At 32.2% G+C, this 26,133-nt stretch overlaps 5 protein-coding genes across 13 annotated transcripts in view; 4 read left to right on the top strand and 1 right to left on the bottom strand.

The window, feature by feature from the left end:
• Positions 1–122: 122 nt before the first annotated feature.
• LOC128873890 (protein MON2 homolog) lies at positions 123–10,210 on the top strand. Of its 3 annotated transcripts, XM_054117868.1 has the most exons (26): positions 128–328; positions 416–742; positions 1,164–1,295; positions 1,387–1,569; positions 1,705–1,941; positions 2,015–2,140; positions 2,208–2,405; positions 2,611–2,863; positions 2,931–3,081; positions 3,251–3,493; positions 3,591–3,877; positions 4,095–4,465; positions 4,785–4,997; positions 5,080–5,255; positions 5,575–5,737; positions 6,175–6,322; positions 6,742–6,995; positions 7,085–7,219; positions 7,305–7,555; positions 7,693–7,855; positions 8,015–8,158; positions 8,236–8,549; positions 8,612–8,796; positions 8,876–9,119; positions 9,472–9,554; positions 9,724–10,210. In XM_054117868.1, the coding sequence occupies exons 2-26, from the start codon at positions 623–625 to the stop codon at positions 9,891–9,893; spliced, it is 4,944 nt and encodes a 1,647-aa protein (XP_053973843.1). In that variant the 5' UTR covers positions 128–328; positions 416–622; the 3' UTR covers positions 9,894–10,210. The 3 variants fall into 3 exon arrangements, with proteins under 3 accessions (XP_053973845.1, XP_053973843.1, XP_053973842.1); XM_054117870.1 differs by having other exon boundaries at positions 123–742; positions 9,478–9,554; XM_054117867.1 differs by having other exon boundaries at positions 128–742.
• A 964-nt stretch (positions 10,211–11,174) lies between these two features.
• On the top strand, positions 11,175–14,907 carry LOC128873896 (CTD small phosphatase-like protein 2). Of its 3 annotated transcripts, none has more exons than XM_054117881.1 (8): positions 11,175–11,353; positions 12,333–12,567; positions 12,917–13,057; positions 13,121–13,367; positions 13,448–14,007; positions 14,164–14,520; positions 14,597–14,692; positions 14,766–14,907. In XM_054117881.1, exons 2-8 carry the CDS (start codon positions 12,355–12,357, stop codon positions 14,829–14,831), a joined length of 1,680 nt encoding a protein of 559 aa, XP_053973856.1. In that variant the 5' UTR covers positions 11,175–11,353; positions 12,333–12,354; the 3' UTR covers positions 14,832–14,907. The 3 variants fall into 3 exon arrangements, with proteins under 3 accessions (XP_053973856.1, XP_053973858.1, XP_053973859.1); XM_054117883.1 differs by lacking the exon at positions 11,175–11,353 and adding an exon at positions 11,380–11,739; XM_054117884.1 differs by lacking the exon at positions 11,175–11,353 and having other exon boundaries at positions 12,431–12,567; positions 12,719–13,057.
• On the bottom strand, positions 13,718–21,147 carry LOC128873903 (metaxin-2-like). 5 transcript variants are annotated; one of them, XR_008456516.1, is made up of 5 exons: positions 20,948–21,125; positions 20,121–20,700; positions 19,412–19,549; positions 13,919–14,023; positions 13,718–13,753 (listed from the first exon to the last, which is right to left on the bottom strand). XR_008456516.1 is itself a non-coding variant. In XM_054117909.1 (4 exons), the coding sequence occupies exons 1-4, from the start codon at positions 20,991–20,993 to the stop codon at positions 18,544–18,546; spliced, it is 798 nt and encodes a 265-aa protein (XP_053973884.1). In that variant the 5' UTR covers positions 20,994–21,125; the 3' UTR covers positions 17,819–18,543. The 5 variants fall into 5 exon arrangements, 4 of the variants coding, with proteins under 4 accessions (XP_053973884.1, XP_053973885.1, XP_053973883.1 ...); XM_054117909.1 differs by lacking the exons at positions 13,718–13,753; positions 13,919–14,023 and adding an exon at positions 17,819–18,577; XM_054117908.1 differs by lacking the exons at positions 13,718–13,753; positions 13,919–14,023; positions 19,412–19,549 and adding an exon at positions 19,556–19,971 and having other exon boundaries at positions 20,121–20,463; positions 20,533–20,700; positions 20,948–21,147.
• An 824-nt stretch (positions 21,148–21,971) lies between these two features.
• LOC128873906 (60S ribosomal protein L23) lies at positions 21,972–23,493 on the top strand. The gene is made up of 4 exons (XM_054117912.1): positions 21,972–22,041; positions 22,275–22,358; positions 22,856–22,984; positions 23,228–23,493. The coding sequence occupies exons 1-4, from the start codon at positions 22,029–22,031 to the stop codon at positions 23,422–23,424; spliced, it is 423 nt and encodes a 140-aa protein (XP_053973887.1). The 5' UTR covers positions 21,972–22,028; the 3' UTR covers positions 23,425–23,493.
• A 2,243-nt stretch (positions 23,494–25,736) lies between these two features.
• Positions 25,737–26,133, top strand: part of LOC128873897 (glutamate-gated chloride channel) — a 50,967-nt gene continuing 50,570 nt past the window's right edge. The window contains exon 1 of the mRNA XM_054117891.1: positions 25,737–26,020. The gene's annotated coding sequence lies outside the window, so the exon portion shown is untranslated. The remainder of the gene's footprint in view (positions 26,021–26,133) is intronic.

The raw sequence follows: 26,133 nt of genomic DNA, 5'->3' as shown, positions 1-26,133 counted from the left end.
GTGTCGGTGTAAACACGCGCTTACAAATTGAAATTCTAGCGTAGCTTGCCGATTATCACCGAAGTGTGATACTAGGTGAAAAATGTCATACTAGGAATGACATTTCTAGCTCATCTATTCTAGAGACTAATCTACTCTAATTCAATGCAGTTTTATATTACAGAACCTTGGATTACTGCACGAGCCTCCACTCTAGTCCATGAGATAATCTAAGTTGATGTGAAGTACGATCATATATGAGTATCAGCGCCATTGCACACCATTGCATGTTACGGTTTATTATTACCTGAACGTGTTTGCAACTAAAATGCGAATAATTTATAATTGTGTAAGAACACGATTTTTAACAAATTTTAATCAAAAAATCAGTAGCACTTTTAAGTTATTCTTGTAATAAATAACATTCTCATAATAGCGTAAGTTAAAAAATGTTTGAGGACAAACTGAATGGATTGTCACCTGCCCGTTGTCATTTCTGATAATCGGCATGGGACGTGCCAACTCACCTACTATCAGCTAGATACGAATTCTCTTGCAACAGTATGTGTTTATCCAGTGATTGTTTATAATTTATAATGAGATAAATTTTGATGGTAAGCCTGTAAAAAAGGAATACAATACGATGGCGAACGCAGCTATCGGAGCTAACCCGGAAAATAATTCCAAATTTCTGGAAACATTGCAATCTGATTTTAAGTCCCTCGCTTCTGAAACGAAGAAGAAATATCCACAAATCAAAGAAGTATGTTTTTTTTTTATCGTTCTTTTTAATGAATAAATATTTATTACACTACTTTAACATTAAGTGTAGCAATTAGGTTAGTTTCCTATCTTGAAGTGTATTTTTGCAAACATTGATGAGCAAAGTAATTTTTATTACAATTAAACTGCTGTCATTGCTTCAATAAACATTGTTTTAAAAAGACTATGTATGTACAACATATTTTTGTAATTGGTATATATAATATTATTCTTGTTCTTTCTTTATTTTATTAATACGTATACAAATAACATGTTGCAAATACACAGAATGATATTAATAAATAATTTTTTTATGTAAAACTTTGATTTGTATTATTATAATAGTTTTTTGTAAAAGAAGACAACAATATTAAATTTTTAGATATGATTATTGGTATTAACTTATATATACTTTGTTGCAGTCATGCGAGGAAGGAATTGCAAAAATAAGATCAGCTGCAAATGCTTCAGGTGCTCCTATTTATTATATTGTTAATCAAATTTTATATCCTTTGGTTCAAGGCTGTGAAAGTAAAGATGTAAAAATTATTAAGGTATATATCAAGTTACATACTTTTCATCACTTCATTTTGTTCATCATTATAATCTCATTGTTCTAATTCTACCATTTTGTCTTTTTTTTAGGTTTGTTTAAGTATAATGCAGAAATTAATCACTCAACAAGTTGTTGATCAAAAAGGTGCTCGTTATATTACGGACACACTTTGGATGTTGATGGAAACAGGAACAGAAGAAGTTAAAGTTTTACAAACTGTCACTTTGTTACTTACAAGCAATACTATTGTTCATGGTGAAACTCTTGCAAGGGTAATTATTTGTATTGTGTAGGAAATTAAAAGCTTTCATAATGTCTAAACAATTAATAATGGTCAGAAAAAATTTAATTCTTTTGTATTCATCTCATCTAATTGTAAGTTATGAAATGTAGCATATCATTTTCAGAATCTGGTTCTTTGCTTTCGTTTACACTTTACAAAAGATTCTACAACAATTAATACAGCAGGAGCCACAGTGAGGCAATTAGTGTCCTTAGTGTTCGAGCGTGTTGTTGCAGAAGATGAACAGAGTCCTGATAATGAAGATTTTGATGAGATAAATTTAGAGGAATTAAAAATTCCGAATAATCAGGCACCCAAAGGTTTAGGTCCATGTGCTGCTGATGCATATTTAATGTTTCAAGTGAGTGTATTTAACTATAACATTAAATTACCAAATAAAATTCAATTATTAAATTAATATATATTTGTTCTAGGACTTAGTGCAATTAGTAAATGCAGATCAACCATACTGGTTAATTGGTATTACCGAAATGACACGTACATTTGGGTTAGAATTGTTAGAATCTGTTCTAACAAATTTTTCATCAGTATTTTTTAAGGTAGATACATAATGAATACAGCTACTTCAAGTATGAACTATGAATTTCCAATTTTATATTTTTCCAGCATCCAGAATTTAGCTTTTTGCTAAAAGAAAGAGTTTGTGCCCTTGTAATTAAACTCTTTTCACCTAATATAAAATATCGTAATTCCGTTCCGGCATCATTACAACAAGCAACACCTCTGGATAAACCTTACTTTCCTATTAGCATGAGACTTCTCCGAGTTGTTTCTATTTTAATACAAAAGTATCATTCTCTTTTGGTAAGTATTATAGTTTTAATAGTCCGGAATATTTCTGAGAAGTAAGACGTATGTAAGATGCTAGGTATAATATAAAGTAATTTTTTTAGAAAATAAAATAAATAAAAATTTAATAATTGGTAGAACATGTAACAAGTATTCGTACAGTTCTTGTTTTATGAGATTGTATGCTTAAATTAAGTCACAGCTTTTTTTATGTTTTCAGGTGACAGAATGTGAAATATTTTTATCTTTAATTGTTAAATTTTTGGATCCTGATAAACCGACTTGGCAAAGAGCTTTAGCATTGGAAGTTTTACACAAGATGACAGTTCAAGCGGATCTTCTCACAAATTTCTGTGAATGCTACGATTTAAAACCTCATGCAACTAATATTTTTCAAGACATTGTCAATAGTTTGGGTGCCTATGTACATAGTCTTTTCGTTAATCCGCAAATGATGAATCAAACCAATATGGGTAAATGTAGTGTCATTGATAATCATAAAACATTAAATAAAGTTGGATTAACGCGTTTATAATACAGCAACAGGTACAACGACGTCACAGAATACTTCTCCGTTATTCACGGGAATGCCAATAGGCCCTGGTGTCTCACCTCAGCCTGGTTTTTATTCGCGTGGTATTTGGCTGCCAGTAGTTGCGACATTTACAAGTGGTCAAGCTAAATCTACCTAGTAAGTATATTGGCACTATTTATAATGTAATGTTTCACATAAATGTTAATTTTTCAACTGTTAGATAACCACGCGATTTTTATACTGCGTAAAGTATACAATTGGGTTTATAATGGATCTTAGTGAAAATAAGATTCCTTATACAAATAACTAAAATAATAATTTTTAGTTTGGATATGCTTGATAAAGTTGAACCACCACAAATACCAGTTGGTTATGGAATCAGTATAGCCTACGCATGTTTATTAGATATTATACGTTCCATTTCCTTTGCCATTAATGGCTACAGTGAAGTTGTAACTGGAAATCAGTCTTACAAACCAAGCGAATCTGAACGAAAGCTTCACACCCAGCTCGTCAATTCTAGCTGGTGTGGATTGTTAGCAGCGTTGAGTCCTCTTATAGATGCGAGGTAAGAAGTATGAATATTCCTATTGATTATTTCATTTTGTATTCAGTATAATTTCTATAGTACACGAAAATAATTTCTTTTTCCTTATAATTACCAGTACCGATGAATCTGCTACGGAAAACGTATTAAAAGCAATTCAAACTTTTGCATCTCTGTGTGGACAACTAGAGCTACAGACTCCACGTGACGCGTTTATTACGGCAATCTGTAAAGCTTCGTTACCTCCTCACTACGCACTGACCGTATTGTACAATGCTCCCCAAGGTATACCAAGCGCAAGACAACAAGATTCCGCACAATACAATTTGACTATTGGAGAACCGGATTATCGACAGCAGGTGGTAGCTGTTGGCACTCCATTGCCTACTGCATCTTTACCACTTGGTGTGTAGAAGAAACTCATAAGTAAAATGATTTTAGTAAAGCATTACTATTTATAGTCGAGTTTTCATTACAAAGCTTACAGTAAGCAGTAAGGAATGTGAATAAGAAACATTAAAATTAAGCTATTTACTTATAATGTTAATTATATTTAATAATTATATTTAACAAATATTGACAATATTTGCGATTTGTTTAATATAAAATTATACTTATGCAGGTGCACATCAAGGACCTGTCATGTTAACAGCAAAGAATTTGCAGTGTATGCGAGCGTTACTTTCGCTTGCTCATTGCCATGGAAGTATACTCGGTGGAGCATGGCACTTAGTACTTACGACATTGCAGCATCTTGTCTGGATACTCGGTTTAAAACCTTCTACAGGAGGATCCTTGAAAGCTGGTAGAACTGCTGCTGATCCGAACGCAGTATTAACAAATGCTGTTATGGCAGACCTACCTGTACTTAGCGCTATGCTCAGCAGACTATTCGAAAGTAGCCAACATTTAGATGATGTAGCTTTACATCATCTAATAGATGCGCTTTGCAAATTAAGCCATGAAGCCATGGAGTTAGCGTATTCTAACAGGGTAAGTGTCAAGAATTCTTCTATATCATAATGATAAAATAAGGAAGTATTCTTGTTGGCAAGTAGGAGAAGGTGTTTTGTGAGAATTTTTAATGCAGAAAATACAAATACAGTCGCTTATAAGATTTGTTGAAATATCAGCTGCAAAAAATATCGAACTAAGTATGTCAAATGTCTAGATCTTATATTGTCTTTGTTATATTAAATCCTAAAAGTTAACCGAAATATGAAATTTTAAATAAGAATACTCCCTTAAAAAGAAGTCGTTATATTTTCGTCCAAAGGAAGTATCCTATAAAAACTTAGCAATCTTCTATTAGGAACCATCACTGTTTGCTGTGGCAAAACTATTAGAAACTGGTTTGGTAAATTTACCCAGAGTAGAAGTTTTATGGAGGCCACTAACAAATCATTTGCTAGAAGTTTGTCAACATCCACACATTCGTATGAGAGAATGGGGAGTGGAAGCTATTACATACCTTGTTAAAATGGCACTCCAGCATAAGTATCCTCAACCTTTACGGGATAATCAAGTATGTTTATTGTCTATTTATTAAAATTAGAATTACATTCTAGAGAATTAATTGGTAAGAATTTTATGCATTTGTCTATTAGAAATTGCAGACATTACTGCTAGGACCATTATCGGAATTATCATCAGTACGCCATGGTGATGTAAGACAACGTCAATTGGAGTGTGTTTTACAAGTGTTACATGGTGCTGGAGAGACATTGTATCATGGCTGGCCCTTAGTACTTGGTATCATTGGAGCAGTATCAGATCACCATGGGTAAATATTACTACTATCAATTACATAATCTGGGTTTAGTGAAATGGGTTTATCATGTTTTATCAAATCAAACTAGCTAAATTGTATGTATCTCGTGTGGGATTAAAGTTTGTAACCAATTGTAAAATATGTTTGCTGAACTCAAACCCACTTGGAAAGCACCAGAACATTTTCATAACTTCATGTTTAGTTATTTTCAATTGATGCTATCGCACAAACATCTCGCACTTAGTCTCATCAGTATCATAATTTAATGTAATTTAATGATGTTGACCAATGTCTTTTTGTAATCTGTATTATATTTTTGTACATTTTACAGAGAAGCTTTAGTTAGAATAGCTTTTCAGTGCTTACAATTGGTAGTAACTGATTTTCTACCAGTGATGCCTTGGCGGTGCCTACCACTTTGCGTTGATACAGCTGCCAAGTTTGGTTCGCAAACGCAAGAATTGAATATTTCGCTTACTGCTGTTGGGTTAATGGTAAGAATGATATGCGTCTGATAGTGGTTTCCAATATTCAACGTTTGTTTTTGTGTGTTAATCTTGACTTGTATGTTTCTTTCTAAAACAATCTTACAAGAGATCGGAAGTTATGCGGCGCGAATTTGATGACTCTTGGTTAAAACATTCGATTACAGAAGAAAGTCATGGTAAAAATTGCGTACATACGTTCAATTCTAGAAGACACAGAAACACCTAAAGTTATTAAAGTTTGATGCAAAAGTACTTGAACGAATGAAATTAATATCAAGGCAATCAGGCAGTTACAATTTATTATGAACATGTTATTACAATAATACTTATTATTGCGTGTACAGAATATAATACTTTAAATTAGATTCATATATAATTGATGATGTAACTTATAGAGGTTGGTAATTAAATCAATGTATTTATATTTTTATTTCCTTTTTCAGTGGAATATAAGCGATTATTTTTATCAAAATCAAGAAAAACTTTGCGTGTCGTTAAAAGGAGATTCGTCATCCGTATTTCCGGACTTTCCTGGTACAACGAATATGCCAGCGTTTGATAAACTTTGGATGTGCCTATACGCGAGATTAGGTAATACAGAATTTTTAAATATAATAGTATGCATAATAATTCCAGAAATTAGGACAAGCTATGGCACTTTCTTAAGCACAGATACGAAAAATTCATGCAACGAACGGTTGAATCTTTCAATGAAAAATATCTTTTGATTTATAATATTTTTACCTGTTGCAACAATGCAAGTGTAGTAAATACTTATTTGTTAATAGAAGTATGTAATTGTTTTACACGAATCGATTGATGATGTAATCTTTTAAAAGGCCTGAACAAATGAAATGATAGGGTTAAGGGTTAACAGGTAAAGGACTTCCAAACCCAGGATAAACTGATGTTGATTTTTATTTGTATGATAATTGTTCATTATCATATTTATTTGAACATATTCAATTTTAGTTTTAACTGACTTATTGTCTTATTATTACATTTTTCAGGAGACTTATGCGTCGATTCTCGACCCGCAGTGCGTAAATCAGCCAGTCAGACTTTGTTTTCTACGATATCTGCTCATGGTAGTCTGCTACATCAACCAACATGGCAGGCTGTGCTTTGGCAGGTCCTCTTTCCATTATTAGATAAAGTAAGAAGTTTGTCTAATTCAGCAAGTAGTGAGAAGGTTGACACTAGCGGAAATATTCTTATTCATCACAGCAGAAACACAGCGCAGAAGCAATGGGCCGAAACACAGGTAATAATTTCTATATACATTTAAATAAAAAAAATCAAGAAATCAGCATGAATGTTTCAAGAAGCAACTTTTATGAAGTTATTTTGCAGGTTTTGACATTGAGTGGAGTTGGAAGAGTGTTTAACACGAAACGGCAACTTTTACAAATGTTGGGAGATTTTCCTAGAGCTTGGTCTCTTTTATTAGAATTCATCGAAAATTCAGCGCTTAGTAAAAATAACGAGGTACACATGAACAATTTTTATTATATCATGAATAAAAGTAAAAATATGTAACAATCTTATTTGCTATATTACTTCAAATCAACAGGTATCATTGGCAGCTTTAAAATCATTTCAAGAAATACTTTATCTTCAAAAAGGAAGCGATAATAACGAAGTGATTCAGTCAAATGACTCCGAAGCATTGTGGATTGTTGCATGGCGTGTATGGCTTAATATCGGAATGGAAAGTACATCGCCACCTCAAGAAAGCGAAAGAGAACCTTACATACCTTCGCAAGCATTTTTAACGGCGCTGGTTCACATATTTCCAGCTGTTTTCCAACACATCAGAAACAAGTACGTTTATTGGTATTTTTCGAGAAATTCAATTCTTTATCTAGAGAAATGAATTTCGTGGATCTTGCTGATTTGTGGATGTGACACTTACAATGGGAATAAAAAATAATTTTAATTAATTGTTTTTTTTTTAACAGATTTACCGGATCAGATTTACAAAAACTTTGTATTGTGCTAAAAAATGCAGTCGCAGTTCCGGTGCACGGTGAATCAACACCATATATCTTACCTACAATGCCAGATGTCGTTCTTACTCATTTACAGGATGGTGTACTTCATTCCATGGAGCTTCTGCAAAAGGTATCATTGTTGAAGAAATAAAACTTTTGTTCATGTTTTGCAATCATACATACCCAGTAGATATTAGAAAACAAAATTCTTATTAGACGGTGTAATTAATGTCATGGACGACATTATTATTTTCTCCATACTGAATTAATTTTATTACATTTTTTGCAGGAAGCATTAAACGGGCCTGACAATTTGCGAACAATGATTGTTTTAATATTTCTTCAGCTGTTAAGCTTTTCAAAGTTGGCTTGCGAAGCACCTACGTATGGTAAAATACCAACCAAACACATTTCTCAAGTTAGAGGTGTATCTGTGCGTATTTGTACTTTAGATACTTGACCGTGTATTATCACTAAACGGTTATTCTTCAGTATCTCTTACTTATTTAGGCTGATTGGGTGATCATGAATTATGTTCCTTTCGGAGAAAAAGCCTTATCGATGGTCGTAACGTTGTATCAAAAGACAGCACACGAAATGGCAGTAATAGATGGACAAGTTTTAAAGCACATTATAGAAGCGTTACACGTGCCTTTGTCGATGAAGTATACTTGTCCATCATCGACAACTTGGAAATTAGCTGTTACTAGCCTACTCGCTGTGCTACACACCGGGTTGCCTCTAGCTAGAAAATATCCAGAACAGTTTCAAAGTATGTGGCCGGAACTAGCGAATACCCTAGATGATTTTTTATTTCCAAAAAGGTAATTGTAAATGGTGTCTGTTTTCATGAAGAATTATGTGTTACTGTTCCCCTTAATTGTAGCGTACTGAACGTGGAACGAGGTGTTGAGGAAATTCAAGCTGACGAAGCCGTGGATTGTCAAGTGATGGAGCTTTTACGCGACGAAGTCTTACCACATTCTCAACACATACCTCATCAATTTATCTTACGAGTAGTAATGCTTTTAAACAAGGGTTCCATACATTCAGCGACAACGACAAATATTGGTAAGAAGTATAAATTGTTCTTAGAGAACTGCCTGGTTTGCAAGTGCTTAAAATGATAATTTTCTGTTTACTGTTGTAGAAAATGGCAATGAAACCAAATTAAGAGAAGAATTCGCGAAGACATGTTTTGAAACATTGCTACAATTTTCTCTTTTGGACGGATTAAATAACGAATCGGAGCACGATACATCCAAGAATCCTGAAAATGACGAAGGTGGCGTAGCTGGACGATTGGCAGTCACCGCTCTTCTTCATAGGTTCCAAGAAGTATTACGACGATACATAGAGAATGAAAGACGAAGCGGAAAGTGTCCATTACCTAGGTAACAGTTTTGTTACTGATTTTTTTGTTATCTTTTATTCAAGTCCGATCAAAAATATGAACATACTTCATCGTTTCTTCAGAGGCGGATCCAATTACTTTTCTAATTTTTAATGGAGAGTTCTCTCATTTAATTATTTAGGCTGTTAGATAAAAATACTAAACTTAAATTATGACCGAAATTTCAAATCGTGGAAAAGAATATTCAAAAATATACTTTTATATATCTTGTCTTTTCTTTCACCAAAGCAACACTGTTGGATCCGCTCCTTGGTTTACTGCTTAGCAAAACTAATGATAAAATGTAATTAATGCACTAATTTTTAAGTATTTATTATGTGAACTTTTTCTAGATACAGATTATCTGAAATCTCATTTGTTTTGAAAGCTGTTGCAACACTTGTAGTGTCGTTGAAAAAAGCACCTCCAAATAAAGGTAATTGTACATTAAACTGTATAAAAGAAGACATGAATCTATTAATATATTTCTATTACTTTTTAACCATTTGCATAAACGTGTTTTCTTATCTCATATTTGAATTTCATTGTGGTATCGATTGCCGATGAATTTATTATCGTATCTAAATTCATTTTTTATTTTTCAGTTGAAAAGTCAGTGTGGGAACAACTGATCGGATTATATCCTTGTTTAGTGGAGTGCACAATTGCTACAGCATCGGGACAAGTTTCAAGATCGTTACGGGAAGCCTTGTTGCAATACCATGATCTATTAAGGCCACCGATTCACAGTTCCACAACATCAAACGGTGTTTGACCAATGCATACTTTACTTCTAACTCGAAATAGTAACGTTTGCTACACTGCTAAATAGTAAACATTTCGTAACTACGGTTACATGTATAATAAATTACGTTACAAAATTTTTACTCCCACTTACACGTACAAAGCGAATCATCCAAGGTGAAGTACTGCTAGAAATTTATTATTTACACATGTATCGAAAAGTTTTGCGCTCGGCATTATAAGTTCTTCGTTATCATGTAACAAAGGTAAACAAATTTAATTCTCATCTTTTTTGAAGTGTAAAGATTTTTATTTTGTAAATTGCAATAGATTTATAATAGAGTGATAGTTTTAATTAGTAGTTTAATAATAATACTGTAAAAATGCTTCGGTTTAGTTTCTCATTCAAACATTTCAGAGCTTCTATTCTATCAAATATTTATGATTGTACAAAACTGACCTCGAAATTTAAGACTTTTTTTAATTAAAAAAAAAAAATGATCTTGATATAATGAAAAATGTGCTATGTATGCCGTGATATTTATACATAAAGCTGCATACAATTTTTTGTTTATGTAATATTACTATTTATAACGAGCAAAAGCTGAAGTAATATGTGGTCTATCGTATTTAACTGAAATAGCACACAAGAAAATGTAGCCTTAGGAAGTCGAAGCAAGTATACAGGAGTTTAAATATCTATTCCATAAGTGCAAACTGATTAATAACTACAATTTAAATTTATATACATGTCGTGCTACTGTACATAGTTTATGTACACGTTGGCTTTTCTAATACATATTGTAAATATTGAACTAATCGTAACTAGTAGAATATACAGTATAAGACGATTTTATAAATAATATAAAATTACTATTCACTATTACAGTGATATAATACTGGAGAAACTATGATATAACGATGTAAATAGCTACACGGAAAATCAATAAAAGTTTGAAATATTTATTGCTATTTTTGTACAGAAATCGTGTCTTCGCAGGTTTTTAGCTTCATATTTTGTTTTGTTGTACAATGTTCTGGTTTACAATGGTATAAATGGCATAAATTAATATATGCGAATGGCGGTACTTCGTTCGATTTCTTTTAGTGGACAAGCGTCATTGCAAGAATTGAAAGTAACCATCTTGGAAACGTAGATGTCGCCATCGGTAACCGGAAAACTTGTAAAAGTTAATCAGGTTTCCATCGAAAACAAATCGCGGAATTGTCTTTATCGTATAATTTCTTGCACTGGATATCGAATAAATTCGCGAAATTTTACGTATATTCGATCGTTTCGAAATATACGTCGCTAAAGAAGTGTTGAATTTGACTCATGGTGTATTTTCGAGCGACGCCGCAGCCATGATTGTTTAGTTTCGGGGGGGATGAAAAGCTAACGCGACGAGGGATTTGAATGAAACGCGTGTGATCGTAACGTACTAAGTTATTTCAGTGTTTAACGAGTGTGTCTGTTAATTGAGAGATATGGTAAGCGGTAACAGTAGTTAAAACATGGATTAAGTGTCTATTCGCGAAGGATAGTTTTCGCGCGAATTTTCAGGTGTTACGATTGTTGTTGGGTGCCGCCGCCGCTACCGCGGCGCAACATTGCACTTTCAAACTTTCGATCGATTTGTAGCCGATGCAAAGAACGTAAAGCAAAACGGGCATCGCGTACGGCTTGTCCTCCAACGCGACTTTTATCATGCTTCTCGATGATCGTTCGATTCCGCTTTAGAACGACATACCGTTTCTGTGAAAACGTTCGAAAACGTAACCGGGTATCACACCGCATATAAATCGATATATACATACTAGTGTGTGTACATAGGCGTGTTTGTGTACGTGACGCTTAAACGTAGGTGTATATACAGGTACGACAAGGAACCGTGGATCAGGAACGCCCCTTTTTACAATACGATCGAATTTCTTTCCCGCGCAATTTCTAAGACACGACAAAACGTCAATAATTGATAACATCGAACCGAAATTCACTTAATTTTTCAACTTCCTCGCTTCAATGATAATCTCGTCTCTTTTAATGAGACTTTCCATTTATTGTAATTCAATATTTTTATTATAAATCTTTGAAACAACTCTGAGATGCAGAAAATACAATTAACTTCTCTGAACACGAGTAATATATTTATTCACTTTGGTATCGCTTGGGTTTACAGGGACTAATTTAAAAATTCGTTTACATAGTATGAAAAAATAAACCTCTGTTAGATAATGAAATACATTTTTATATCTTTCTCTGTTCCACCCTGTATATCACTCAGTTTTTAATGTTTAATGTTTTAGATACATACGTTTGGAATCTATTTGATAATTATATTTATGAAACAAAAGTTATATCTTCTGCGTTCAATATTTTCCATTTTTACATATTCAGCGAAAGAAATTATACTAATTTTTATTACAATCTTTTTATGAAATAATATTCTATACTTGTACATTGTTTCAGGATAATTAAATATTCCTTTGAAATGTGGTTACGAAGTGAACATGTTGGTAGAAGACTGCGTGGTCGTTTTACTTTAAGCACTGTACCCAGATCCAAAGTTTCCAACCATCGAGTACAAGTTGGCAGTTTGCGAAAACTTCCATCTATCAGTAATAATAACCATCGCATTAACTCGCCAAACAAATGTGGCAGGCTAACACGTTGGAGGCATAGATGCACACATTTTTTGAAAGAGGTCAGCATTAAATTTTATTTAAGTTTTAAATTTGATATACGTGTTTTACACATAGTACATTCTTTCTTGTTACCATCCAAGACCTTACTATTCAATTATAATATTTCAAAGTGTATTATTGTTGTTAGCTTACTGTAAATGATCTTTGCAGGTCATTTATTAAAGCAAACTTCACTGTTTCTTAAAACGAAAAAAACTTTCTAACTAATCAGCGATTAATGGTTAATGAGTGACTGACTAACTCGCAAGGATGATTATGCAATTAGATTTTTTAGAACTACAATCGAAGCCATTTGGTTAATATAAGGACTTCAATTCAGTTTTGTTAAAAAGATTATTATCTTCGTAGGCTTGTAAAGAAAATGTTTTACATTTTGCGAAGTCTGCGCCTATTAGACGAGAGAGAGGACCTCGTAGAAGAAAATGCATAAAACGGTCAATGGTTACTTCAACTCCATTACATCGATCATCTGCAAAAGATGCAATTCCTGTAAGTCTTCGTAAATTATTTTACTTTTGAATGTCAAAAATACATCGTTTAAATTTTTTTTAGCCATCAAAATGCACAACAGTATCTAAAGTTACTGACGATTCTAAAGAAAACTGGAATACAACTATTTTATCTCTATACTCATCCATATTAAATACAGATTCATGTTGTTCCTCCATATCTACTATAAATGACTTTAAGCCTTCCATTCCGAACGTATCACCCTTGACAAATCTAATGCCTCCAGCATCTATAGGATCGCATTCAGACCTTTCATATGTATTAGACAATGAAGATCCTAAGAATAATGGTAAATGTATTTAGCAAAATTAAATACTAATTTCTTTCGCTCCATGTAACATATTCTAATGAAATTTTGCTTTATTACAGATACCAGTTCACTGTATTATTCTGCTTCCTCCTGCACAGAAACAGAAACATCCGAAGAATGCTATAGTTTAATACATTCTACATCCATGTATGGAGCTCGTGCTTTCTTACCAGAAAAGCATTTTTTAAGTGGAAAATACGCACTTTGCAACAATAATGAAAATAACAGTAGTTTATCGAAAAATCAATATTCTCTTGACAGTCATTCATCAAAATATGAATCAAGTTTTACTACTACAAAGTACAGTACATCAACCATGTACAGCATAAGTCATCACCATTCACCTGATACCAATGGAAATGTTACTGAAAAATATAATTCCGATGACATTGTTAGCGATTACCACAATGTTGAATACATGGAAGTTGGTAGCGAAGAAATAGTAGAAAGTTGTGATGTGGAAAATATGGTTACTCATGTGCAAGAAGACTGGGAACCATTCGACCCGTATGTCTTCATTAAGCACTTACCACCTTTAACTCCAGCAATGAGAGCCAGATGTCCTGCTCTTCCACTCAAAACACGTAGCAGTCCAGAATTCAGTCTAGTATTAGATTTGGTATGTTCACATTTAACTGAAATAATAAAACAATAGATAATGAAAAATTAAAAAGAAAAAACACCAATAAAATTTAAAATTTAATTTGATTGTGGAATGCATCACAGAATAAATGGACATATATATAAGTATATAACAAGATATTTTGTTGCATAGGATGAAACGTTAGTTCACTGCAGTTTACAAGAACTTTCGGATGCTGCATTTCGTTTTCCAGTCGTCTTTCAAGATGTAACGTACACAGTGTTCGTCAGAACACGGCCATATTTTCGTGAATTTTTAGAACATGTTTCGTCACTGTATGAAGTAATTCTTTTTACCGCGAGTAAACGAGTTTACGCCAACAAATTAATGAATCTGTTAGATCCTACAAGGAAGTTGATTAAATACCGTCTGTTCAGAGAACACTGTGTTTGCGTTAATGGAAACTATATAAAGGATCTGTCTATATTGGGTAGAGATTTATCTAAAACTGTTATTATTGATAATAGTCCGCAAGCATTTGGATACCAGGTAAATTGATATCTAGAAAAATAAAAGGAAATGTCACGAACCATTCTTTGTTCTTAAAAAAATATTTCTGTTACAGTTGGAAAATGGTATCCCAATAGAAAGTTGGTTTGCTGATCGTTCAGATAATGAATTAATGAAGTTGTTACCTTTTTTAGAAAACTTAGTAAACTGGGTAAGTATTTACGTTTACATCGAATAATGCAAAATATCTGTTAGAAATTAAATAAATAATTATTTTATTGCAGGGAGGGGACGTTAGGCCACGCATTAGAGAACAGTTTCGACTTTTTAGTTTTTTACCACCAGATTAATTTAAGTAGTAAGCACAAAATTAATGTGGAAGTACCAGCTTACGACGGTATATACATGTATGTATATCTTAAAAATATTGAGTAGATAAATGTAAGATATTAATACAAAGCGTGCAATAATACACGCCAAAAAAAAATGATATAATTTGCAATAATATCTTATTAATAAGTATGTCCGGTGAAGAAATATTAAAATGATTTAAGTCCAAAACACAAACTACTTATGTAAACGTTTACATTACTGTTCAACTGTAATTTTCATGAAATTTCAAGTAAAGTTCATTTATCGATTAAACGTATCAAATTTTGTATTGCATTGTATTCTAGATCGTATTCACTTCAAAAAAAATTTGTCTACGCATGCACAAATAACGTTTTCTTAAATTGATTTTGTTCTAAGATAAGTTTTAAAATATAAAAGTGCATTTGAAGATTAAGGTCTTAATGCATAAAAATTGAAAAAATTATTGTGAAGAAGTATCACAATATAGTAAGTATTAGAATGTACATCTATGAAACTTTGGGCAGGTACCAATTAATTGAAACGATATCTAATAAAAAAGTTTGTAATTTACATACAGACCAATCGAAATTTAATATTAATAACTATTAGAGCGTTACGCGGGTAAATACAGCGCATACCGTTTTATGTGAAATTGTTTAAAAATTGATTTGAAAAACACACAAAGCACTTAATGCATTTATCTATTTACAAGCGTAACTTAAGAAAGCTAATGCTCACGATGTGAAATTATTGCAATAGATTACAAACAAAAAACAATAAAGTTCATCGGATGTAAAGCAAATATACTCATAGAATAGATACAGATAAAAAAAACGAACATAGAGCAAATTTCCAGGTACATGTAATTTCTGATCGCACAACGTTTTTATTTTTACGCATAGTACATACATAGCGAAAATAAAGTCACATCTACATACAGTAATGTTCTTATTCTCATTATTTTCTCGAGGTCCAGTATTGCTGCTTAACTAAAGATGAAAGCTCTTTCGAAACTTGAGACGTTTTTTTAAAGCAGAGTCGAAGATTACTTCGAGATAGTAATTTCAGGAATTGGTATAGATGACTATGAAGGGAATGTATGGGTAAAATTCTCTGGTATTGTTTATTTCAACTTAATAAATGACTTCAGAATTCTATAAATCAAAATTTTACGCAGCTAGAAAACTTATTTCTAACAACATAATATGTAACTATGGAAATATTATCAAACCATCCATGAAGTTTTTTCGCAGAATATTAAACGAATAAATACGACTACATTCGAACTATGTTTAATGCTACGTTAGCCGGATTTTTCCGAATTGTGTAAATGAAGACGTTATTCGGTGAATGAATTTGTACACAATTACTAATAGTTCTACAAGTTAATTTCTCTATTAAAACAGGCACATGACATTAATTTGCTGTAAAATGCTCACATTGTTTTTAATCTCAACAACTTCTCTGCTTCGAGATGCGCTAGCTGTTGTATTAATTCCTATTCGTTTTCCTCGTCAAAACAAAATTCTATACCTTCACTCTTATAAACATTTCGAGCAGACCCGATGTTCAGCGTTTTATCGAGGGATTGTTGATTTATAATTATTTCAATTTTGTGTATTAAAAAAATACATCTGCACAAGGAATTAGCTTGGTGTTACAGTGATATATTGAAAAGTTCGAAACCTTCTTGAATAAATTAATTAATTTTACAAATGATAATAATAACGATTGTACTTTTGTGTTTCTATCGTGATTTTACGCTATATTTATTTACTGCAATGTAAGTATGCGCATTTAAAAATATCTCTAAATAAATACGAAGTCTTCGATTCAAACTTAGTCATTGTAGAAAAATATGATCTCAGTCTGATTATCTTTAATTCGTGTATTAAAATTATAATTGTTGAAGCTTTAGTTGAGCACTACAAGCATAAATCAGTATAGATTACAGGTTAGTTGAGTGCATATATATTTATATTCGTAATTTCTCAATTACAAATACATAATATGTATGTTCTGAATGGACATGTGTGTGATATTATATCATTATACCTACTCTTTATAAGATTATAGAAATGCGTGTAATTCATAGTCGAAGATCTATATCAAAATGAAACAACCATGCAAAATAATTTAGCAAAAGTAACATAAGAATTTATATCTTGTAGTTCTTGCTATACTTCAAGATCACATGTACGTTCGCACCACGAATCTACAGATGTGTAAGATCAATCTTATATTAAGAAAATGTGGAAATGCTTAAATTTTCTATATTGAATATTTTTCACTAAGTTTCATTAACCTGATAAAAAATCTATGCTATAAATTTATAGAACGAAACTAATTCAAAACGATTGTTATAATTTTGTACGAGTGTTGTACGAAAATGAAAATGGATTCGGTGTTCAACTTTATCGCTATAAGTTTGCGTATACTTTGTTATTTCATGCAATGATTTTATTGCTTCAATTTTAACGAATAACAAATCACAAGTCGCTTACACTTCTGTTTAGAATAATAAAATTATATTTCTGTGTACACTGTAATAGCAACTTTCAGGCGTAATATTTGTTACTGAAAGATACTATCAAGAAATAGAAATAATAAAAGTAGGGAGATTGTACAAGAAAAATACATGCTTGTTATGTATGGAACAGGTGTCTATGTTATTGATTCTTTTATTCGTCATTAAACGATGAATATATTCAGATATAAATTGTTACGGTAAGAAAGCAAACATTGTTTACTTAATAACATTTCTGTATATTCAAACATTAAATTACAAAGAACATTTAACATGTTGAGATAAAACAGAGTAATTTTACATTTAGTACACAAATGTTTAATTGTGTAGATGTTTGATTAATTAAAATGTAATGAGGATTATAACTGGTGTTTATTGCAATTAAACGCTGGAGACAAGAAGTATGTAACAGACTTAGTATAATAATTACAAATACTAACGTACAGTAATGTAAAGTTGTATCAGTATTAAATATTTATTTTCAAATTTCGCTTTTTACGATATAAAATCATTTGAACATTACTCCAATAACTTATATTTAACTTAAATTGGACATTATCATATAATACACCATTATGTTATTTTAAATACAATTTCTAAGCGTATAGTACAATTACATAGATCATAGAAATCCATATAAGAACTGACTAGAAACATAATAAAATTTCATTATATAATGTCAAGATATTCTGTATAAGATAAATGTACATTAAAAATTGATACACATTAATAGAGAATTATATATATTTTCTACAGGGTTTAGTGTAAATTGAAAAATGATAAAAGAGTTTATAAGTTCATCAAAAATATAAAAAAAAGGAACGATCTAAAATATAAATGTATTATCATTATCTACGTAAAATATATACAATGTCTATGATTGGAAAACTTCTTATTGTCGATTAACGCTATGTAACCACATTCAACATCAAAATGATATTGTACATGATTCTTTAGTATGATTCTGTTAAATTAGAGATAAATGCTGCTAACAGCTATGTTGAAAATGGACACTAGTCATATAACGATCATTTACCATTACTTCCGACAAGTCATTCTGTGAAATGTCAAGTTTAGAGATACCTTTTCTCGGTTATGTATTCTTGCAGTTATCCAAAAACATACGTTTGAAAATGTCCAAAATCGTGTTACTTACTTCTCGCCTTCAACATTTTGCTACTTTATTTGACCCCTATCGCTTGAGGAGAAAAAATGCTGAAAAATGTCACGTGCAGTATTACGTACTTAAAATAATGTTATTTCGTGTTCAACGCTAATATAATTTCTATAGTTAACACTTATAGCAAGTAACTATTAACACTTTCTTATTCACTATACAATTTACTATCTCTCCAAACTCGGACCTCAGATACATCGAGTAATTATTTATTGTTGCTGCAACAATATTATTATCATATATTTATATAGTTATATCTCATATGCCATTAGAGAGTTACCAAAGAAGAAGTGACTTCATTGCATGCACTCTCACGGAGAATAAACAGCCTAAAGCTATAAATTGATGTCTGCTTATGATTTACATAAAATTCTTAAAATATTGAAAATTATTTGTAAATAATAATTTTTCAACTTTCGATTAACGCATTACCTTAAGCTGTGATTAGATTGTACGCTTCGTTATACGACAATGCGGACAATGTAACTCCAGGCTTATTCATAATATTAGAACTTTGTCAATTTTACAAATTTTCCAATATAACTTTTTTAGATTTATTTTGGACGCTCTACGCTTTAGAAAATGCAAGAAAAATAATTTCGTTATTTTAGGAACTTGTAGAGTGAGAATTAACCCCCTTTTAAACTAAATAACTCCTTGAATATGAATCTCGTAATTAAAATAAAAGAATTTATTTTTCTGAATGGAATCAAAGTCATTGAATGCTGCACATTTCTGGTTTTGTACCTTTGTTCTTAACATCGGTGCCTAGATAACACAAGAACTTAATATCAGTGCAATCAGTATACCTGAGTTCAATGTATCTGAAGTTCGAGTGTAGTTCCATCTACTCTTCTGAACGCTGAAAATACCTAGTTTCAATGCGTTTGCAGAGATTCACAAGCAGTGGATAGTTCTGGACAATATTCGCCAGTATGTTACCAGGTAGAGGTGTTGTAATTATTGTAAAAATATGTCCAAAGACTAAGGCATCCAATTCATTAGGCGTCCTAAATACAATTGAATAATAAACTGATCAGTTACGAATATTTAACCAAACAAATGAATAATGTCAAAATGTAAGAGTATATTTCATGCACTTGTACAAGTCTACCGAAAAAATGACAACAAATATTGCAGATTTTAAAGTGATAATAATTTAATAAAGGAATCTTCTGATAGCGTTGGTAATGTTTCAATAGATTCTGAACAATTCCATAAGGTGTCTTTTGAAGGATTGTTGATAACTTCAAAATCTTCAACAGATTCAGCCAAATCAAACTGGAAGTAGTTATATTTAACTTTTTTCATGTGATCAATGAGTGTAGGAAATTGTTTTATGGTTGCAGCAATCTCTTCTATAGTGGGACCAAGGTTGGAGTTGATTAGTTTGTATACATGACCAAACACCAAAGCATCTACTTCATTAGGCCTTTTTGATTTGAAAACACAAATAGGGTAGTAGAAAGTAAGGTGTATTCCTTTATTGTTAAAGTTAAGTACTAGATAGTTAATACAAGATACCTGTTAACTTATACAAAATAAACCATGCTTTTGTAATAATTCTGTTGTTATACTTACTTTTTTCCAGAAAAATATTCATTACCCTTGAGTCTCTCGGATAATGCTCCACAGCACTTTTTGATTTCGCTACATACATCCTCTAAATTCTTATTATACCATCCATGTACTTTGAGTTTCTTTATGATTTCTTTTCTTTTTTGCCAGTTTAAAAAGTGATTCAAGGGCCAAGGATACACGCTCCCATGCCTTGGTTTGGTTACCTCATTTAAAGTTATTTCGTCGATCCAACAAATATATAATTCAGCATTTACAAATATATTATTCACTAACGATATATAAGCTCTCATATCTGCTTTGCCAATTGGAGATAGATGATCTGACAAACTTATGCCTTTATTTCCTATAAACGACACGATACTATCAAATTCGGATATATAAAATGCTCCACATTTAATAAATGGTACTCGACCAGATGGTGACATATATTCTGCGTTGCTTCTTAGTTCTATTTGAAATTCAAGACCGCACATTTTAAGATAAGCTTGTACAGCTAAACAGTTTGCACTGTCAGGTAACAGTATTTGTTCTACTTCGTACGGTTGAAATAAAGTAATTGTTTGAGGCCATGGCTCCTGAGCTAAATGAAAAAGAAGATATAATTTAACTGGCGTTTCAAAACGAAAAAACAAAGACGTACACTTAAAAATTGTAAATACTATCTAATGCATAACAGTTTTGTGTATAGTTATTTTAGTTTCATATACAGACATGTTAAACAGGAAATCAATAAAAAATACAGCAATATTATTCGACAGATAAAGGTTAAGTATCACGTAAACTAGAAACGTGAAATAAAAAAACTTCGGGATAGGATTAATAATTACCTTCTAATTCCAAATTTCTAGAATCGTTTAACAGAGCATTGGGCATTTTATTTGATCGAATATGATACTAACAACGATAGAAAATTTTACTTTCTTCTATTAGTTCGGTGGACAGAACAAAGGAGTGTCGAATGGTGTCGAACGCAATCGAAACTTTTTACTGCAGTCATGAAATCAATATTTGTAGAACATATTACATTACTGTTGAAGAAATTACTTTAATTAGAATACCAAAATTCAATCTTTATAGCTAATACTTTCTGCATTATTAACTTACAATTCACAATTCATTCATATATATATGTTTATTAACAGCATCATATAATAAATGAAAATTCGAAACGATTTAAAATAATTATGCGAAATAGAATATGTAGAAACAAATTTTTTCAGATTCTTTGTTCTACAACTTTTTGTTTCAAAGTCGCATATTCCCATATTCAATCTATGAACATTATAGCATGAAACTATGAGTTGGAAAAATTAATATTCTAACTTTATAATTTTTCTTTAAAATTTCGTATGTAAGAACTACGATTTAGTAACTTTGACTGAATTCGTTGAATATGTTTCAAATTTATAAATTTAAATTTTCAAATACGAGATAAAATAAATTTTTTAGAATAAATTTTCATACTTGCAAAAAGTACAATGAAACATTTGCGATTAGATTTAGATTAGGTATAAATATGGTGATTCCAAGAAAATAGTGGTTTATCGGCGAAAAATGTACGAAACCACATAGTTCCTCTACATTAATATAAAAGTATAAAAAGTATAAAATATAAAAGTAGAAATCCGATTAATAAAATATCATAAGTAAAGTTTAAAAACGGATAGACTTAAAGAGTTTGATGTTCGAATACAATTCACATAATATTCGAATCACCAAAGCGTTTGAACATTTGAATACAGAAAAATTGAGTAAGTACGTAACATGAGCACTGGTTACGTTACGATTATTCGAAAAAGTATCGATTTGAATATAGTAAGTGTTTCCGCGCCGGAAACGTTCAACGAAATCTGCGCGAGGGCTAGTGCGCTGTAAACAGCAGTTTCTTTTTCTTTGAAACACGCCAAGATGTCGAAGAGAGGTAAGTTGGTTTTCCCGGTCGTAAAGAATCCAAAGAAATCCGTCCACGGATACGTTATAAGCTTAAAATGAGTTATACAAATAGTGGAAGAACGTTTGCCATGTGCAATAACAGGAATAATTTTCTGTTGATAATAATGCAACATGGAAAAATATATTGTTGTGTCGGTAGACAAATCCGCGTATACGTGTCCATCGATATCAACGATTAACATGAAATTATTATTCTTTAAGGACGTGGTGGTTCCGCTGGAGCGAAATTTAGGATATCGCTAGGTTTGCCAGTCGGCGCAGTCATCAATTGTGCCGATAATACTGGTAAGTAGTTTCTAAAAAGTCGTGGAAGTAACGGATAACCTCAAAAACTAATCGTGTTATGGCTGAGAATAACACATGGACGATGATTGTCATTCTTCTAAAATATTTTAAATGAATCACCTTTTGCATTCGATAGAAAGAAAACACGTTATTCGTGAGCACTAGAATTATTTAATATAGAGCATTTATTACACAAACTTCTGGAATTGCTTCTCGATAGGGTAAAATAATAATTAAATCATTTGTTACAAAATAAAATGTATTATTGTTTATTTATCCAGTACTGTCAGTAATGGAATTATTAGTATATGAAATATTAATAAATTGAGTTTTGCATGATTAAGTATTCTTAAGTTTAGTTGTTTCTATATTAAATATCAGTCAAATTTGATGTATACCTATTAGTAAGTGCATGTATCTGTAGTAGAGGTGATTTTATTAAATATGTAGATAAGGAAATATAGAATCTATATATATAACAAATAATTTTATTACAGGTGCGAAAAATTTATATGTCATCGCAGTTCAAGGAATTAAGGGCAGATTGAATCGCCTACCAGCTGCAGGATCAGGTGACATGATTGTTGCCACTGTGAAGAAGGGAAAACCTGAACTCAGAAAAAAGGGTAATTTATCTTTTATTTGTGAATTTATTTATCAACCACAAGCAACTCTGCAAGTTATGTAGCTATAGGCATATTTCCTACATATTTCTTTTTGGTACCGTAATCTGATATTACAAAGTAGTAATCATTTATTTAAACAGTTTTATGTCATTTTTGGTTTACATTTATTTATCAGTTTTATAATTTTCCAGTTTATTAAATTATCTAATTTCTTAGTATTAAGTATATTATTCTCTTTCACAGTAATGCCTGCAGTGGTAATAAGGCAACGGAAACCATTTCGGAGGAAGGACGGAGTATTTATATACTTTGAGGACAATGCAGGTGTTATAGTGAATAATAAAGGTGAAATGAAAGGATCAGCTATTACAGGACCTGTTGCGAAAGAATGTGCAGATTTGTGGCCCAGGATTGCATCAAATGCCAGCAGTATCGCTTAAAACATACTGTATAAATTTATTGTCCTTAATACAATATATTTGAGCATTTGCTCAGCACTTTTTCTTGTACTTTTTTTCTTTTGTTATTGTGATGTTTCATTTACCCTTATTAAATACGTTAGGATAAATATTATTATTATAAAAATAACTGACAAAAATCAATTGCAATAATGATTTGGTTTGTTTCCTAAAGAAACTGTAGAATTAAATCATATTCACAATTCAAGACATCTTTGGATACCAATTTTTAGCATACAAGTTTTTGAATTCACAAATTCTGACATCAAATTTGTTTAATGTTTTTTAACTTCGAGAATATTTGAAAGTAAAGTATCTTAATAAAGTTATATGAGTTACTATTTACATATAACAACTACAAAAATATATAAAGTAATTCAAGTAAAATATCTTTTAAACAATTGCTACCTTATATAATTTAAATTACGCGCGCTTTTCCATTAGGCAGCAGTTGCCATCTAGTGGTAGAAAGGCCGAACTATTTTACGAAGTTTTGTCAGCGCCTCTATCGGGAAAACGCTCAAGTTTGTTCTCGAATAGTTTCTTTTTTTACTGATAGATGGCGCGATTTACTTTGTATTTACCGACACTATGGTAATTTACCGACACTATGGTAATTTACCGACAGGTGTCGGTAATTACGCTCACACAGTATGTGTGTGATGCTATCGCCAAAGATTATTGACCAGCACCATACTATCTGTGTGATGATTTATGAATGTAAACAAGTGTGGATGCTGCTATTTTTTTATAAAATAAAAAAGTGCCATTTAGAAGTGAAAAAAAGAACTATTCGAGGACAAACTTGAGCGTTTTCCCGATAGAGGCGCTGACCATACTCCGAAAGATAGTTCGGCCTTTCTGCCACTAAATGGCGACGGCTGCATTTCAGAAAAAGCGCGCGAAATTTGAATTACTTATAAGTACATTAAGAGTAATTCCTAAGTTTTGAAAAAAAAGAATACTATGAAAACTCTATTAATAGTTTTATAGATGGTCTCAAGTCTAATTATGTATGAAAATCACCACACTGCGTCAAGGCCTTCATCAGGGTGGATATATTCACGTTATTTTTTCAGCTCCAGTCGGGCTCAGAATCATTATTCCATGTCTCACTCTCTGCTTTTCATATAATTGTATTAATTTCAATACCAAGGGTGGATAGTAGATCAGACTACTATGGGTAAGAAGTCCTCTCGAGAGCTTGAATTATTATTGTATAAGTGAAGGAATTTGATTTTGAAATTATAGTTGTATTAAACTCGGTAATATTTTTTAAGAATTAATTTAAATAAGTTTTATGTAAATTCACGAAATAATTCAATATATGCGAACATGTACATAAAACAAACAAAAAAACAACGACAATAACTCCATAATTTTCGTGGTACACAACTGTAGCGTACCTAGACGGCACAGTGTTTATTTAAAAAAATCTAAAATTAAAAACAGACGATAAAAAAACAATTACCTAAAAACAAAGACCTAGCGATGAAATACGAACCCAATAGCAGCATCCACACTTGTTTACATTCATAAATCATCACACAGATAGTATGGTGCTGGTCAATAATCTTTGGCGATAGCATCACACACATACTGTGTGAGCGGACGTTGAAGTGTTAACAGAGAAATATATAAAAATGCGCTGGTAGACAGAGACAGGTAAGATATCACGGTTTTCTTCGAACGTTGGTCCGGCTACCCCACTCTAAACGTATCTAATATCTCTAAATATCTCTATGGTTCGATCAGCTGCGAGCAATAATTGCAAAGTAAGAAATTAGCGTGTTTCTAAGGAAAAGGACGATCGAGTTGGAGGATGAGAGACGTGTCTCACTTTTGGCTAACCCAATAGGTAGATCAGGGGAGACACAGGCCCGTCTGTAAGTGGAAATGTCCTACCATTAGAAAGAGAATGGAAATGGTAACCTATTTATCTCTGTGCTTTTATTAATATTAATGTAAAATATATATATAATCATTAAAAGTACAAACGATACCCATTTATCATTAATAGAAAAAGATTTAAAACAGAGACAGGTAAGATACCGCGGTTTTCCCTCCCTTTTGGCCTGGCTACCCTACTCTAAACGCCTGTAATACCTCTATGGTTCGATTAGCTGCGAGACATATTACATAATAATTGCGAAGTAAGAAAACGTGTGTATTTGTAAGGAAAAGGTAGATCGAGTTGGTAGATGAGAGACGGTAGGAGTGTCGAGGTGGCGACTGGTGGTAACGGTACGAAACGAAGGAAGAAAAGGACGAGGGACGGTAGCTCGTCGCGGTGGAGAGTCCGGGGTAGCGGAATGACGTCATGTTGCTAAAGCGACGCGGCAACGCTGAGCGTCTGCGTGGGTCGGCGGGTGTCTGGGCAAGGATCAATAGCGTGCCAGCGACCAGGTAGTAGGTGTGAGTATATGTAGGTTTCTGAACGGTGGCAGTCCAGGAGACGAACCTTCCGAGGCAGGACACTTGACGAGTCGAGTAGAGCTCCAGTGTCGTACCGGAGAGCGCCATGCCAGTATCACTGCACCACGGAACCCTCATTGATTAGGATTATCAGCTTCTCCAGGTAACAACACTTTCCGTTTACGCGTTTCCCGTGTTTTTCCGTTTGGCCTAGATTACCGCGGTAGTCCGCGATTATTCGAAACCCGTTACGCGCATCGACGATTCCGCGGGCCA

The sequence above is a fragment of the Hylaeus volcanicus genome, chromosome 3, assembly GCF_026283585.1.
Source record: "Hylaeus volcanicus isolate JK05 chromosome 3, UHH_iyHylVolc1.0_haploid, whole genome shotgun sequence".
NCBI classification, from domain to species: Eukaryota; Metazoa; Arthropoda; class Insecta; order Hymenoptera; family Colletidae; genus Hylaeus; species Hylaeus volcanicus.
The sequence above is the reverse complement of the archived record's forward strand: the minus strand, read 5'-3'. Positions and strand labels throughout refer to the sequence as shown.